We start from the raw sequence: 17,469 nt of genomic DNA, 5'->3' as shown, positions 1-17,469 counted from the left end.
ACATAATGCTGGTGAATTTAAATTTAAAAGATAAAGCGAGTAACAATGCACTGAATGTGAAATTTTAAAGTAGAAAAACTGAAATAGTGTCTTCTCATAAAACATACTCCAATAATCTTTGCAAACTTTTAAAAATCTTTGCAGAAGTCCTTTATGAATTGAATAGAAACATAAAAATGTGTGATTTGATGTAGAGTTCTAAAATCTTGCAGGTTTTTTTGTAGAAAAGCTACATTGCCATTTTGCACTGACCAAACTGACTTAATGTGTCTGGTGCCGTAATTATGGCTTCCCAAATAAATATGAACTTTATGACTTGAAGACACCATTAGTCCTAGCACTCACTTTCCTCAGTGAAGTTGACTGCTGGCCAAACATTATGTTGCCTAATTAATATTCATGAGCCATGCTGATTTAGCTTAGAATATAATGTGCTGGACTCAACAGATCTGAAAAATTATGGCACTAAATTATTTTGATAGTTCAAAAAGAAGCGCTAAATAAATATTACTTCACTATAAACCTACTGTAGGTATCATAATAATAAGAATTGTTGTGTGACTTGATAATTTGTCATGTTGATTGGAAGACATTATTTGAGATGTAATGATAAGGTTATATGTCTTTATCAGTGAGTCTAATTTCTTTTTCATGGTGTCTGTCTTTCTCACACACACACTCACACTCACACACACTCACACTCTCAGCTTCCTGCTTCAGTGAGAGGTCATTTAAAGCCAGCTGCATGTTTGCTGGCTACTTTAGCAATCTACTTTTTAACCTTTCGTATAAACACACATATGTAAACACACTCATTATTAACAACATTATACTGGATCTCTATGCTCTGACTTCATCCAGTGGCAGGAATGTGGCGTTGTGATGTAGCATGAGAGCATGATGAAGCTGAGCTCACTGCAGATGTGTCATCAGTTTCAGGGAAGCGATCAGATTCAGTTTCATCTACTTGTTCTAATGTATGAACTACTTCTCTTTAGGAAGGTGCCATTGAGAACAGAGATCTTGTCAGGTTGTGAACTTGATTAAATGGGTCACTAAGTTTTCGTTCAGATAGACCTTGTGTGCATTTAGTGGTGGTAGTCTTAACGACGGTGTGTGTGTGTGTGTGTGTGTGTGTGTGTGTGTGTGTGTGTGTGTGCGTGTGTGTGTGCGTGTGTGCATCAGCCTCTCTCTTGGGTCTCTTCCATAACAGCTGCAGGGCCAGTAAGACCATTAGCATCATGATCATCATTATAGTACACACACACACACACACACACACAGGTTTCACAGACAGATGGAGGATCCTACTAAAGAAAAGCCTCTCATGGTGAAACAGTAATAAATGGAGATTCAGAGGATTTGAGGTGTGTGTCATGGCATGCATCAATCAGGACAAAAGTATGGTCTGCCTTTAAGGAAGGTCATTCAATATTTTTTTTTTTTTTTTTTGGAACAGTATATGAAATTATAGTTGCATTGTATATCACAAACACTATAGTATTACAGTGCCCAAGCCTTAAAATATCGGCTATGTCACAGTATTTTCCGTGATGCATTGTAGCAGTTAAACTCAGTTTGGGAAGAACATATATTTTTGATTGTAATTATTTTAATTTTATTTATCCTCAGACTTATTAAATCTTAAATTAATTATATAAAGACAAAATGAAATGCTACAGAAGTGTAGGATATAACTATATTCAACAGAATAACCCCAAGGCATTTCACAATCATGAATTTTTGCTGATGTTGAATTGCCATGCAAATATTTATAATGAACTTTTTTTTTTTTACATGGAATTTTATATAATGATTCATTTCAATGATTTGAAAAATAATATAATAATATTTTTATTTATTTTTTAATTTTATATAAATTTTTTATGTTAGTTGCAAGTAACTAACCCTGATTATGACTCCTGTGGCCCAGTGGTAGAGCATTGGGTTAGCAGTGCATAAGGTTGTGGTTTCGAACACAACACACTAACAAATAAAAAATATACAATAATTAAAGCACAAGTCACTTTGGATAAAAGTGTCTGCTTCATAAATAAAAAAAAAAAAAAACTCCCCTGCTCTCCCATACCATGCCAGAAAAAGAGTCATTTAACAGCACTTCTTTAAAGGTGCTGTATGTAAGTCTGAGGAGGAGGGTCTGGGTGAAAAAACCCTCTCCAATATTTTGAATTTGGACTGCAATACCTAGTTCAACCACTCGGTGTCAATCCTTCATACAGCACCTTTAAGCCGCGTTCAGACTGCACGATTTTAGCCCAGTTTTTTGCTCGCCGACAGGTTTTGAGAAATCGCCGACAAATGCCCGAAATCACAGGCAAATCGTTGCTCGTTCACGCGAGTGACAATCACGCAGTGTGAATGAGCAAAGACGCGATCTGAGAGAATCGCCGACGAGTCACCGACGCCCGTGAGATATTTGGCATGCTAAATATCTGGACCTGTCGGCGATTCAAAATCATGCTGTGTGAAAAGTGTTCTGTCTGAAAACTACGTCGGCGATGACTGACAGCCAATGAGAGAGCAAGATACAGAGCAGCGGGGAGTTCGGGGAGGAGTTATATACCACAATATCAGCAAGCATGGCTTCGTTTCAGAAAAAGCCTTCTTCTCGGTCTATGTGGACCCAAGAAATGGAAGAAAAATTAGTAGAAATTTCGCAGGAGCAGCGGTGTCTGTTTGACGTTTCATCTGAGCTAGCCCAGTCTCACGTGAGAACTCCGGTCTTGCATGCTTGATATCGCGTTGTTTCCCTTGTCACATCTCGCGTGTGTTTGGTTGTGAAACGTAGTTTGCATGCCAGACAGAGTTGTCGGAGATTCTTCCTATTGTAAAGTCATGCAGTGTGAAACCTTCTGTCGCCGATCCATCGTGCAGTGTGAACACAGCAGCGACTGAATGCTGGCCGAGATAGTCATGCAGTGTGAAAAGAACAGTGACCCGACTACTTTGAAAATCGTGCAGTCTGAACTCGGCTTTAAGTGCTTAAATTTCAATTACTTGGATGGCAAAATGTGATTCAGATTTTGAACCATAATTGTGATTGGATCAAATAACCATGCTCAGGCAATTAATCAATAATCGTGACAGGCCTTTCGAAAACGTTTTGAATGTGCAAGGAATCATTAGTTTTGTTCATCATTGTGGAAGCAAAGACTACAGAGTTTATTTGTGCACTGAGGGTGAAATTGCCCATAAATTGTAAAATCACGAAGTTGATTGTTTTGTCACTGTTGGAATTCAATTTCATAGATCATTTCTCCAGTGGTATTGAAATATTCTGTTGATTCTTGTACAGCACAGCCGGCACACGCACACACATACGGTCTCTCAGCATACTCCATCTGATTGTTAAATGTCTGTTTTGAAGATTTGTGGTGGATGGATCAAGTTTGTGAAGTTGCACAGAGTGTTTAACCTCCTTTCTAAAGAAATTGAGATTTCCAATTTCAGTCTTGAATAAAATGTGTGTGAGTGGTCAGTCTGGCAAACGTACGCAGCGGAGAGAGGCCGACTTGTTCTCTCTGATGGAAGGGATGTTTCTGTAAAGGAGACTGACCTACTTTCCCCTGCTTTATTTTCCTGTCTTGTCCTCTTCCTAGTGCGCGTGTGTGTACAGTTCTTCAAGTGTGTTGGACAGTATTAGCATATTGTACGTTTGTGTGATTTCCAGGTTATTAGCATTGTGTGTATTTTGGGTCTCTGTGGACTTCGTTGCATCACTGACTCAGTGTCTGGCAGCCTCAGGATTTGGACTGACTGTGTCTCCAAAGACAGGATAGAGCACTTTGGGAGTGATTACATTCCTTTCTTTTTTATTCTCATCTATTGGCCTTTTCTCTTAACTTCTCCCTCTCTCTCTCCTCCTCCACATCTTCTGCTGTGGGGGTCAAGGCTTGTTTTCTAGACTAAATCTAATCATCTTGGGCTATGAAGAAGGAAGGCCTCTTCATTAGAGATCAGCTAATCAATGGGCCTGTCCACACACATGAGCCATCTGCACACACTGCCCCAATTCCACTGGGCCAGTCTAATGAAGGTCTGTGTGTGCAAGTATTGAAGCGTTTTTATGTTTTATTGCTAAAGTAGACAGAAAAGAGATTGAGAAATATATAAATGTCGGTGTGATAAGCTATAGTGTTTGTTACAAATAAAGATCTTTGTCTGAAACAGTTGGAAACCCTGCACAATTGTAATAAAACTAAGATTTCCTGTCAGTCACACCAGACTCAGTCACAAGGGACAGTTTGGATGCACATGTGGGGAAGGAAGGCAGAAAGCCATGAATATCTGAAGATCCTTACAAAGATGTGGACATCTATCTGTTATGCACCCAGACTATTTCAATAATTTAAAGGGCTGTTAGTTCACTAAAAATGTGTTGTTCCAAACCCATATGACTTTTTTTTTATAAACAAAAAGATTTACTGGTAGATATTTTGAAGAATGTTCATGCTGCTCTTTTCAAAAATATATTAATTGTTTTTAAATACTATGAACTAATACTTAATAATTTCCATACAGTCCACTTATTGTATACTTGTTTTTACTTTGTATTTACAATTAAATACATGGTAATACTTTATTTTATGGTTTCCTTGTTACATGTACTATAGTAGTAACAATAAATGATGCATAATTACATGCAACTTACTCTAAAACAAACCCTCATCCTAACCCTAATCTGTGTATTTAATATTACTCCGTATTTAAATGTATAATTACACTGTAGCAAGGACACCATAAAATAACACTCAGATGTTACACTCAGATGTACATCACAATATGGAAGGAAAGATCTGTCACTACTTCCGGTTCATTGCATCTGTGATAGTTACTGTATACACACCACTTCTAATGTTTTTTTCTTCTTTGTGTTATATTTTGTCCTTTTTGTATCTTAACCTGGTGACTATATTTTATTTCACTTTTTGTGTTCCATGCAAAAAAGTCATACAGGTTTGGAACGACATGGTGACCAATTGATGACAGATTTTTTTTATGTTCATTCAAGTAAAAATCTAACTCTGAGGAAAATCCAAACTGAGGATTTCAGATGAAGCTGGGACCTCATGCTGCCGAAGGAATGAGGAGAGCAGAGGAGAAAAACAGAAAGAGAAAGGAGAAGTAGAGCTGCTCTCTGAGCCTCTTATGTCACCATCCCTACTGAGTTTTTATTGCATAGCCCAAGCAGGATTAGAGTCTGTGCTGTGGAACAATGTGAAATCCACTCACCAAAAGCAACAAAGTGCTGAGATTGGAATTCACTGAGAGCTGTCAATCATTGTGCTCATGCCAGAGTCTACATACTGTGGGATAAAATATGCACATACACAATAATGCATGAAGCATTCTGAGGCGTCCACCAAACTCAACAGTATCGCCTTTCTGTATGCTGTGTTGCACAAGAAAAATCGTATATAGGCACAAGTGTATTGGAACATGGAGTTGGAATGAGATTTTGAGCCTGAGAGGCTCTGACTCATCACTTGAACAGATGTGAATTCAGCAGACACAGTCACTGTTGAAGGGTTTCATTAGATCAGCTTCATCTGGCAGGAAGAGAGAAAGAGAGATGATGCATGACACAAATAAATCCCTGAATGTGGATGTAAAAAAGATAAACAACAGATTGATTTCATCAGATCAGTTTGAATTCATCTGAAATTAATTTAGTTAGACGCTAGAGGAGAAAACCGTAAAGCAAGCCAGTCAGATCTGATTGAATATTGTTGTTCTCAAATGCTGCCATTTTTATGTGCAATATGCATCAGATGGTCTGTACAAAGCTTATGGAAATGCCATCTAAAGCTGAGAGTGGCTTGCATTCACATTAGAGATGGTAAGATTCACCGATTCGCATTGGTGCATCGGCATAAAAGTTAACAATGCGATGCATCGATTTAAAAAAGTGTGCATCAGATACAAGTTGGCATTTGTATCGTGATGCATTGTTTCTAACAAATTTGCATTGGCGAAAACAGATTTATTTATATATAATTATTAGTAGATGTGCTATACTTTTATTATTTAGAAATTGACCAATAATTAGTGACCAATATTTTATATGTAGATTGATTTCTCCTCTCTAAACTGTTTCTCAAGTGCGTTCTCTCATCACTGCAGCTATGTGAGTATGACATATCACAACAGAGATGGAGGTATGTCCTGAGAGTTACATACTGTAGAATATAGATTAACATGGCTGTCTGTCTGAACCGAAGAAACATAAGCAAACTATTTATACCATATTAAATTGCATAGCCTCATTTACATTACATTGAATCGCATTGTGTTGATTTGAATTGAAATCGGATCACTTTTAGGGTGCATCGTAATAGGGGTGAATCATAACACATCGCATCGGTAGCTGCTTATACGTATCTTTAATGTATTGCATTGTTGGCTACGCATTGAGATGTATATTGCATCTGCCTCAGTTATGGAGATGCACATCCCTACTAGTTCGTATATTTAGTCTATCGTGGAAACAATAAGCATATCCTGTCTGCGTTATTACTGTTGTTCTATAACACAGCCGCTGTTTCGTCACCATCGCTTTGGTGTGTGATTAAAGATAGACGTCTGGTTTTGATTTATATTGCATGAATGCAATCATGATCACTTAGATAGATTTTTATTATTAATAGCTCACATGGTCTGTTTCTGCAAACCTCACGTGCAAACCTCAAGCCAGCTGTCTTTCACCCTCTTCCTTTTTGACAAAGGTTTCCATGGCGACAGGAGTCAGAGGGGTCAGCACCTTTTTAAGGAGCAGCTGGGAAGGGGGAGGGACTCAGAGGTTTATTTTATGGGAGACTAAATTAACCTGTGTGCATGTGAGGGGCCGTATATAAATGGAGCTGATCATTGTGGCTTTCCTTATTTAGGGGTGTTTGCTAAGTCAAGCGTCAATTTTACTATGGCCTCTTTTGACATGAGCTAGTAAGCAACCATTTAGCAACCACTCAGAACACCTTAGCAACCTCCTAGCGATGCCATATCAGTCAACAGAACACAACAGCAACCTAGCAACCAGCTAGATCTCTGCAGCAACTGCATAGAAAAGGCAGAACTGAGATTTTCTTTAGTCTAGTTTCTTTCTCAAACAAAACCATGTAATTGGTTTAAGTGATTAAGCAAAATCAAATTAAAAAGGATTTTGTTATCCGTGACAACAGACCACAGTGCTTGCTTTTATATTTCGAGTGCAACTCATGTTTATTTGTTACATTTTAATAATAAAAATAGATGTTTAATAGACCTGTTGTCTCTGCAGGGTGGTGAAGGAGGAAATATCTGATGACAATGCCAAACTACCATGTTTCAACGGACGTGTTGTGTCATGGGTAAGTTAGGGTTCTCACACACACACACACACACACACGCCTGCACATCTTCCCCCGTCTCCTTTCTCCTGCTTGTGTTTCATTTACCTCAGAATGTAACAGGGCCCTGCGTCTCGATGTTGCCAGTAAAGGTTTGATTATGATGCCCAGGTGTGAGGGAGCTCAGAGATCAGTCTGTCAGCATGAGTGTGTGTTTGGATGCGTTACATTGAGCGCGAGTGTTTAGCGGTTAGCAAACATCTGCTCCTCCTCCGTCTGTCTCAGAGACACAATAGAAAATATTGAGAGTGAAAATTCCTAATGGTATTTTTTAAAGCTCCCTGAAGGCCACTGCGGGATGGAGAGGCTACCCTGAATTTCAGAAAACATGAGAATCTTTTCACAAAGTGCCCTTCCACAAGGCAGTTAGCAGTGTATTCTTATGATGGTCACGTCAAGAAATCCAAAGTTCTGTCATGAAACTCTAGATGGCGCAGTTCGATAGGTCTAACTCAATCTGACATAGTGACATCATTATCACAAGGTGCAGCTGATTGATTCTTTGCGTATCAGCAGCCAATGAGCTTGCTGCTCAGTATTCAAATACTTGGCTAGTGCTTGTTGTAGCAGTTGCAGCGTGCTTCTGAAACCCTCCACCTTCCCCAGCTCCACCTGTATAGATCTGCTGCAGGGTGATTTCATGTGTGCTATATATGGGGATTGTTTCATATATTAAATGTGCAGCAGCAGTATTTCTTACATGCTCACAGCAGCATCTGTGGATGTATTGGCAGTAGTAAGTCTCGGTACGTGCTCTGCAGCAGCAGCAGCTTTGCAAATCTGTTCTGTCAAGACCAAACACATTAACATTGGGTGCGTTCACACTGCAGCTAAATATGGTTGTCACTGCTTTTTAAAGGAGTTTTAATCCCATTCTGTACATATTTCGGTTGTTAACAGGACCCTTGTGAAAAAAAGTGCACTTAATTACATTGAGTAAACACTTACAGTGTACTTAAAATCTAAAGTATATTTTAAAAAAACTGCACTTGCAAATAATATATTAATGAAATAAAAGACCACTTAAATGTGCTTAGAGTTCACTTAGATAATTGTATTTATTAACACTTTTGTACACTCTTAAAAAGTGAACTTGACAATAATGTTAAATTAAATGTTTTACTTTAAAGTACATTTTAAATTATCGTTCATCATGTTTTAAAAGTAGTCACTTTGATGTGTTGACTAACATACTAAAACACATGTAAATTATTGATTATAATTTTAAACTTTAATATGCTGTTCAAATTTCATTTATAATTAATGTTTTAAATGTGTATAAACTGCAGCTCCATCTTTACAATTGTGTAATTACAAATGTAACCTATTTAAAAACATGACATATACATTATTTTAGTTTACCGTGAATGTTTGTTAGTACATTTGTCAGTACACTTTAACAATAGCTATGTTTCCATCCAAATTTATGGATTAAATTTATAGGAAAAATTGGAATATTGCATAAAACATTTGCAAATAAAGCATTGTTTCCACCCGGGGAGTTGAAGAGAACAAAATCATCACTACCTGATTAACTTGCGCAAAATATCACAAAGAAAAACTGAATTTGCTGCAGTAGGAGAAGGTGCTATATATAATAATTTATGTATACAACAAATTATGAGCTTCAGAGCATGCTGATGAAACACGGTCATGTTATCTGATTTTCTAAATCTGCTGTTTATGAACGCAGTTAATTATAACAAAGCACTTTCACAAGACTTTGCTCAAGCATATTAGAATGACAAAACTAGCATTTCAGATGCTGTGCAATGAGATCAGTCCATTGGTTGGTCCAGTTTCATGCTGTCTCGTTGCAAAGTCACATGTCTTTTTTGATGCGCAATTGCAGAATTTAAGTAATTTATTCGGTAAAAGTGTTTTCATCATAGTTTATATGCATGTTTTCTTACCAGATAAGAAATTTATCCTACTTAGTTTAGCGCATAAGTTTTTTTATGCACATTTTTCAGAATTTATGCACATCTTGCCATTTCCATCCAGCTTTTTTATTTATGCAATATGCCAAAATGCGCATTAAAATAGGTGGATAAAAACATAGCTAATATTTCAAAGATAATATAAGAAATTATGAAATTACATATAAAGATGTACTTACTGTAAGTCCTACATGAGAGGATGAAAAAGCACTCTTTGTTTTGACCTATTAAATTTAATATGTACTGTAGTTTCTTCATGTTGATATCCTGAAATACATCACATTACAGAAATAGGTTTTAAACAACATTTCATTTTGACTTTAAAGCAAGAAACGTACACCTGTGCGCACACACACACACACACACACACACACACACACAAGAGGCACTTGTTCACACCTGGTTGCACAATTTCAATGCACTTACGTTCCGCTGTATAATTTACAGATGAACGCACATTTAAGTAACAGACTCTCACATTCCCTATTATTTTTTATTCTTTATAGTCAGACTTGCATCACCTCCCTCTGATTGACTCGTTTCCAAACACACACATACACACCCTGTTTTTTCATCCAAGAGAAACACAAACTATTCCTTCACATGGATTTAAGCACACATACACACATGCAGCCAGATTCCCGTCTCTCAAATCTCCCGTTCCACAGAGAAGCACAAGGTGTGCTCTTTATCGCTGCTTTACTCCCTGCCATCTTCAGATGCGCTTTTCCAATGCAGCAGCCAGAAAAGGCAGGAACCTGGGGCTAGGGAAATATGCACGTCCTCTTACTGCCCCCGTTTCAGATTCACACCAGCAGCTTTCCCATGCAGAGCTGAGCCTGTGGAAGCTGTCGGACAGGGAGGGACTTGGCTCTGTCCGTCAAAGAACTCGCAGGCTTTGAAAGAGCAACGCAAGTGTGCTGCAGGGCCATCTAGTGGCCAGAGCAGTACTGCACCACTTTCAGCACCTGGGAGTAGTCTGCTGTTTATTACTGTAAAACACAATTTGATTTAATATTTGGCATCCATCAGTTAGAATTAGATCCAGTGTCATTCCATCTGAGTCTGCCAAGAGGAAATTAACCTTTGCTGCCAGAAAAGCAATTTATTGTGGCAGATTAGTCATTGAGGATATATATATATATATATATATATATATATATATATATATATATATATATATATATATATATATATACACATACTGTACATACACACACACACTCTCTCTCTCACACTCTCTCTCTCTCTCTCTCTCTCTCTCTCTCACACAAATCAAATAAGTTCTAAAAGATATGAATGCCTTTTTGGCCTCATTTCTTTCTCAAATGCATACATAAATGTAAGATTTATGTATTTAAGTTGCATATAAAATTTCCATTTACACAGTTTTAACATAAACTAATGAACTATTTATCAGTCCTACATAAATAAATGAGATTAGAATTATTTACAAAAAAATTATGGCATAGTTTATAAACTATTTGCTTCTATTTGGTTTTATTCAAGTAATCATATTTTCAAAATGCATTTATCCTAATGGTTTAGTCAGCATAAATCTGTTTATCATGAAAACAATTACATTTATTCAGTTATGAACACGATTAAACATAACTGTGTAAAGCAGATTGGATTTATTGATGATAAATACATAAACCTGGTTAGTGTGTCTTGAAAACACATTCAGTTTGTTAATACTATTACAGAAATTGTACCTATTTCTTTCCTTTTTCATTTATGTATAACAGGCAAATATGCATCACATTAAGTTTATTATTGTATGTAAAAATGTTTTATTCAAATGGCTATTTTTTTAAAGCAATTAAAATACATAAATCTTAAACCAGGCCTAAATATTTTTCATTTTACAAGGAGTATCATAAGAATAAACTTTATTTATTTATTTATTTATTTAGATGGTTTTGTATTTATTATTTTATATATTTAGCATATATGTTTATGTTTTTTCTGTCTTTCTTCTTTCTCCCCCTTTTTTTTGAGCTGTTCCTTCAGATTGTGGAAAATATGGGAAATAATGTTTAAGAAAAAAACTATTACCCAAAATGTAATAAGTATCACCCAAGGTGTAATAAGTGAAAAAATGGCTGCTTATTCTCTGTGCTGCTGTGCTCTTAAAGCACATTGTCTCCTTCCATGTTGGCTGTGATTGGATTATCTAAGTGAAGTCACAGGGTGGGTGAAAAACACTCCTGAAATATCCCCTCCATAATGAGAAGATTCAATCAGACAGATTTAGGGTGGTGTTGGGACTCCAATGCAGTGCATTGTGGCCAGTGTCGCAGGACGTATCAGAGCGGATGTGGTCGTATAAGAGGCTCTCTGTTTCTCCAGCAGGCATGTGAAAGCTCTCTTTCCAAGACACTCCTAATGGTCATTATTATAGGGTTCATAGCATTCTGGTTCATTTATTCCCCTCCTAAACTATGACATGCCCCCTGTGCCCTCAGATCTCAGTTGGTTTTAAAACATGGAGAAAACTAAGCGAACTGTATTTTTAATTAAATAAATAAAGCTTTGTTAAGCAACATTTCTTTCAAAAAACATAAACAATTTTTTGACAGATCCCAAACCTTAGAATGGTTAAAAATACTGGCATGTTAGCATGAGATATTGTCGATCATGTCACAGATGTTGTAGATAGTGATTGACTTCCTTTGCTGTAGATAAGCTAATTCCATTGTTTTTCTGTGTCTCTGTACAGCTGGTGTCCGCAGACGGCTCTCATGGCTCTGATGGCGGTTCAGTGTGCGCAGACTCTCAGGCCGATCTGCCCCCGCTGGAGAGGACAGGAGGCATCGGAGACTCCAGACCCCCTTCCTTCCAGTCAGTAACCCCACAGCTATCCTGCACTGTCTCTTTCTCTGTGTGTGTGTGTGTGTGTGTGTGTGTGTGTGTGTGTGTGTGTGTGTGTGTGTGTGTGTGTGTGTGTGTGGGTGTGTGAGTGAATGTGTCTAATAACTTGTACACCAACAGACCAAAATAATGCATATTCAGTCAATATTAGTAGTGATGTACCAAAATGAAAGTTTTCACTGAAACTGTAAGTAATGTTTATGTATAATCAATAGGGATGTAATGATTAACTGCGAGCCGTGTGAAAATTGATTCAAATTTGTGACGATTCAAATCTGTTGAGATGCTAAACAAATTGCGATTCAGTTAGGGGTAGGAGTTTATATGAATGTATGTCTGAGGGGAACTTACTGTCTTTAGAAAAGTTTAGATGGTATTTTTTTCTTTTCATCTTGCTTCTGTATAATGCATATTAAAGTTCATGCAGCGCTGCTTTTGTTAACAGCAGAAACCAAGGAAAGGCTTTAAGTGCCACCTGCTGGCAGAGAGTGAATCTCCGTCTCGTTCAGCTCGTCCGCTGGAGTTTCATGCAGATATTTTTATGTATAGTTTACAAAACTGAAGTGAAACCATTCTGTTTTTTGCTTCAAAATTTCGAAATTATACAATCTAATTTAAATTAAAACTGCTCATGTTGCATGAATGCAACATCTTTATTTGGATCATGATTAAAATGCAATTTACATTTCTATTTACATTTAGTCATTTAGCAGATGCTTTTATCCAAAGCAACTTATAGATGAGGACAATAGAAGCAATCAAAACCAACAAAAGAGCAATAATATGCAGGTGCTATATTAGTATATTATTATAGTTATATTTAAATTTCAAAAAGAAATGTACAGCATTTTGTCCAAGCAATAATAAAAGGACCCATTAATTAATAATTTGTCTTAAATATCATTTAGTTAAAAAAAAAAATTGAATAAATCGTGAATCGAATCGAATCATGAAGTCAAAATCGTGACTCGAATCGAATCGTGAGTTGAGTGAATCGTTACATCCCTAATAATCAATTAATTAATAAAATTTATTTAAGAAAATTAACACTCAAATAAAAACTTGTTTAAAAAATGTTTACGAACATTTAAATTTCACATAAAGCAGTTTTTACATCAACTTGATATAATTGTGTTTCTACTCAAATGCTTTCCTATTTGTCATTGTTGAAGCAGGTAGTCACACGTATACACGACAACGTTTTCAAAATGATTCGCATTTACACATTTCTGTGAAAACGGCCAGAAACGCTGTATTACGTATGCCAGGCCAGTAGTTGACACTGTCACCTTCTTAGTAAACAGTACTTGTAGGAAAGTGACAATTATATGTTGTATATGATGCGTCTCCGCATATTGGTTGTAATATTGATTAAGCAAATCCACACTTTGCTGAAGAACCATTAGCAAACTCTTGAGCAGCAACAACAATACCATGTACTCCGCCATTGTTGTGTATGTTTGTTCGCATTTGCTTTTAAAAAAATGTACGCATTTGCGTACTGCGCATGTCTACATATCTAACACGTACTACGCACGAGCATAACGTCACCGTTTTCATAGATTCCCATATTGGGTGTTTACATGGAAATGATAATGGTGGCGTTTTCAAAAACTTGCACTTTGAAACACGTTTTTAAAAATATGTTTTTCAGTCCCCAAAACACCATTGTTGTGTAAACGAACAGGCAAAACACATAAAAAGTTTTCCATTTTTGGCTGAAAACGTTGTTGTGTAAATCACACCACTGGTCGAGCCAGACGTTTCGGACCCACAGTTTTCACACCGTATGGCTTTGTTGTTGTTGTCTTTGAATAGTAAACTGGTATAGGAAAAAGTATTTTAACATGAAACAATACATTAAACAATAAATACTTCAAGAAAGGACATGGTATTCTAAAAACCATGTGTGATCTTGTGAGATTCAGCGCTCGGTGTTGACATGAACTCATTACCCTTCGGTCTCAAAGTCACCAGTTTCCTCTAGCGTGAACTAATCAGAGCCCTAACCCCAAGAGCGCTAGCACGTCAATGCCCTTAATGACATCTGGCTGATCACAGGAGTGTGTTAAGAGGAGCTGTGCATGTTCAAATTTTCCAATAAGCTGGAGACCCCGTTACTTGTAAATCTAATCAACTCTACAGGCCCTCAAAGAAAGACGTGCTCATCAATTTAGATCAATGTTTTACTTACAAAGGCATTGATTGCTTTAAGTGCTCATTTTGATGGGAATGTGGAAGTGGTTAAGAAAAAGAAAGACCTGGTGGAGGTGAAGTGCTATTAAGTCTGAACAGCTAATTAAAATGCGATACAGCCTATTTTAAAGGGGTCATATGATGTTGCTAAAAAGAACATTATTTTATGTATTTGGTGTAATGAAATGTGTTTATGTGGTTTAAGGTTCAAAAAACACATTATTTTCCACATACTGTGCATTATTGTTTCTCCTCTATGCCCCGCCTTCTGAAACAGGTCGTTTTTTACAAAACTCATCGTTCTGAAAAGCGAGGTGTGCTCTGATTGGCCAGCTATCCAGTGCGTTGTGATTGGCCGAATACCTCAAGCGTGTGACGGAAATGTTATGCCTCTTACCATACTGTGATGCCATGTCCCGTTCAGAACACCGGCGAGACAAGACAAAAACAATAAAACTCATTACAAATGAGCCATTTGTTGCATCCAGTGGGGACATAGTTACGGATTATAATGACTTATACTGTCTTTTTACGCGTTGCGTTGCATAAAACCATGTCTTCATTTGTGATCGGAGAAACGACAAATAACAAGCTCTACTCTACACCAGCGGTTCTCAATTCCAGTCCTCGCTCCCCCCAGCTCTGCATATTTTGCATGTCTCTCTTTGTTAACACACCTGATTCAGATAATCAGCTCATTAGTGAGTTAGCTCTGTGCATGAACTGTGTTCTCATTGACATGGTCCCTACACAGTGTTCATTGCTCCCTACTTCCTGAGCAGGGGAAATCTGTTGAAGTTTACCTCACTTCGGAACAATTTATTCATGGATTTGCGCTGCGCAACATCTTCACACACGGACGAGTGTGACATCATATACCTCTGTTAATAAATACAATTGAAATTCTTGTCTCGCACACTTCAATGCACTTTGAATGGAACATATACGTTCACTTCGAACTGGAATCATGGCGGAATATCCTGTGATGTCCACATCGCATGGCACTTACATTTGAATAGAACAAACATCTGAAGCCATAAGAGAAACATATAAAATGTGCAGAGCAGGGGAATTGAGAACCGCTGCTTTACACTCCTCAAAACTTGCGTTAGAATCATCAGTAAATCCTTTAAATATGAAAATGTACTTACAGACTGTGAGTCAGAACAGCCGGCATTGTAGTCTTCTCTCCCAGGATCAGGAAACAGTCCTCCATAAAATGTGCTGCACACATCTGAATATTTGGGTTGAACTGTTCTGGAACAGTGTTGTTAATACAACTCAACCACTGATTTCTATTTGTGTCCTCTTTTGGAAGACCAAACAAAGTTTTTTCGCTTTCACAACGAAAAAGCGTCTCCACAATACAACACACAGGACAAAACAGAGAAAAAAAAATACACCCCCTCTCTCTTTGTGAAAATATTTGCGCCACAATACAAAAATATCCACACATCGACACATAGATATCTCGGCGTGTTTAAACAAGGCCTTTTAGGAGGGTGTGGATGAATCTTAACTTTTATAAAGAATATCTCTTTGGATTTGAGACTTTAGTCTTTGCAACTTCACAGATCTTCTTTATTCACCAAGAGCTTGTAACACTCCAAAGAGAAAGGAAAACTTGAAATCGCATCATATGACCCCTTTAACCATACATTAGAAGTAATTATGAGGTATAAAGATGTACTTAAGTCCTAAGTCAACAAAAAAAAAACACACAAAATCACATTATATCACATAAAATACACATTAAAAAAAAATAAAATAAAAACAAAAAAAAGTTACATAAAATACATTCGGCACATTTTTTTTTTTTTGAGTTTATTATTTCTGTAATTAATACTCTTTTTAAAAGTATACTGTAGTGTCCTTGTTCTTCATAAGGTTGTTTGATTTAAAAGATTCATTGTGGTTCATGGCTTTATTACTTAACGATTTAAAAAAAAATCCCTGTGGAGAAACTGAATTGGAAAAAATGCATCTGGAACCAAAACTGCTGAACAAGGGCGGTTACTGTTTCGCTCTATTGGGACGTTAAATGTTTGTGATTTCACACTCAAAATAATACCAAAATGATTTATTTTGACAAAATCGTGCAGCCCTTATATAGGTTTTGATGTTTTTTATTTTCTTGTCCGTATCAGTGTGTGGCCCTCCAGGTTTCTGGTTTTCCCACAGGTCTGTTTGTGGCATTGTTGGTCAGTGGGTCTCTTTATCTGTGTGTAACCACATGGTGTGTGCATACTTGTTTGTCATGCTGGTGTTTCCTGTCTGTGTGTGTGTGTTTCCTGTTCTGTCTGTCAGGCAGCATGACTCCCCTCTGTGTGAGTGTGTTTGCGTGCAGGTTAATTATTCATACACTGAACACAGGCCAAAAGCAGTTTGGAGAAATACAGCAGCAACCTGTGATCGCCCTCTGCTGCTGATCCTCAGTACACATCGACAAAGATCTCCTCACATACAGAAACACTTTGCCCCAACACACGGGATCAGATGACATTTATGCTGCCTTTAAATCACTTCAGGATTTCTGAGTTACAAATTGTTATTAGCCATAATTAGGTTTTCATTGTGAATGTTACTGTACACATTTTTCATTAATGCTTATGCTATACATCACTAAACCAATAAAAAAAATACCTTCTCATCAAGTTTACTTTCAAGAGTAATATAATACTTCTAAAAAAACAAAACACTATTAAAAAAACCGTCTGTGCATGTGTTCTATCCAGTGTTATTTTAGTATCATTGATATACTATAATAGTATAATACTTTTATAGGAAAACACTATTAAATATGTTATCTGTTTTATTTTATTTTATTTTTGTATTGTCTGTTTTTACTTTTAATTTAGTTAAGTTTTAGTAATATTTTGTGGGTTTTTGTTAGTTTTGTTGTCATACATCCATTGAGGTTTTTTTATTTTTCTTAAGTTTTAGTTTATTTAGTTTTAGTTATTTTAGTACTTCAAGTTACAAAAATGAGAATTGTTGGCAGCTAACTCAAATAAAATATGTAAAAGTTTTTATTTTTATTTGAAAATATATTT

General features: G+C 36.7%; 1 protein-coding gene across 2 annotated transcripts in view; it reads left to right on the top strand.

Annotated features, from left to right (window-relative positions):
- Positions 1-17,469, top strand: part of LOC109079368 (segment polarity protein dishevelled homolog DVL-3) — a 32,637-nt gene that overhangs the window by 3,291 nt on the left and 11,877 nt on the right. For both annotated transcript variants that reach the window (XM_042743504.1, XM_042743503.1), the window contains exons 2-3: positions 7,298-7,367; positions 12,069-12,190. In XM_042743504.1, coding sequence (XP_042599438.1) covers positions 7,298-7,367; positions 12,069-12,190 — 192 coding nt within the window. The remainder of the gene's footprint in view (positions 1-7,297; positions 7,368-12,068; positions 12,191-17,469) is intronic.

Source organism: Cyprinus carpio, chromosome B18 (genome assembly GCF_018340385.1).
Source record: "Cyprinus carpio isolate SPL01 chromosome B18, ASM1834038v1, whole genome shotgun sequence".
Taxonomy (NCBI): domain Eukaryota; kingdom Metazoa; phylum Chordata; class Actinopteri; order Cypriniformes; family Cyprinidae; genus Cyprinus; species Cyprinus carpio.
Note: the sequence above shows the minus strand (reverse complement) of the source record. Positions and strands in the feature narration are given on the sequence as shown.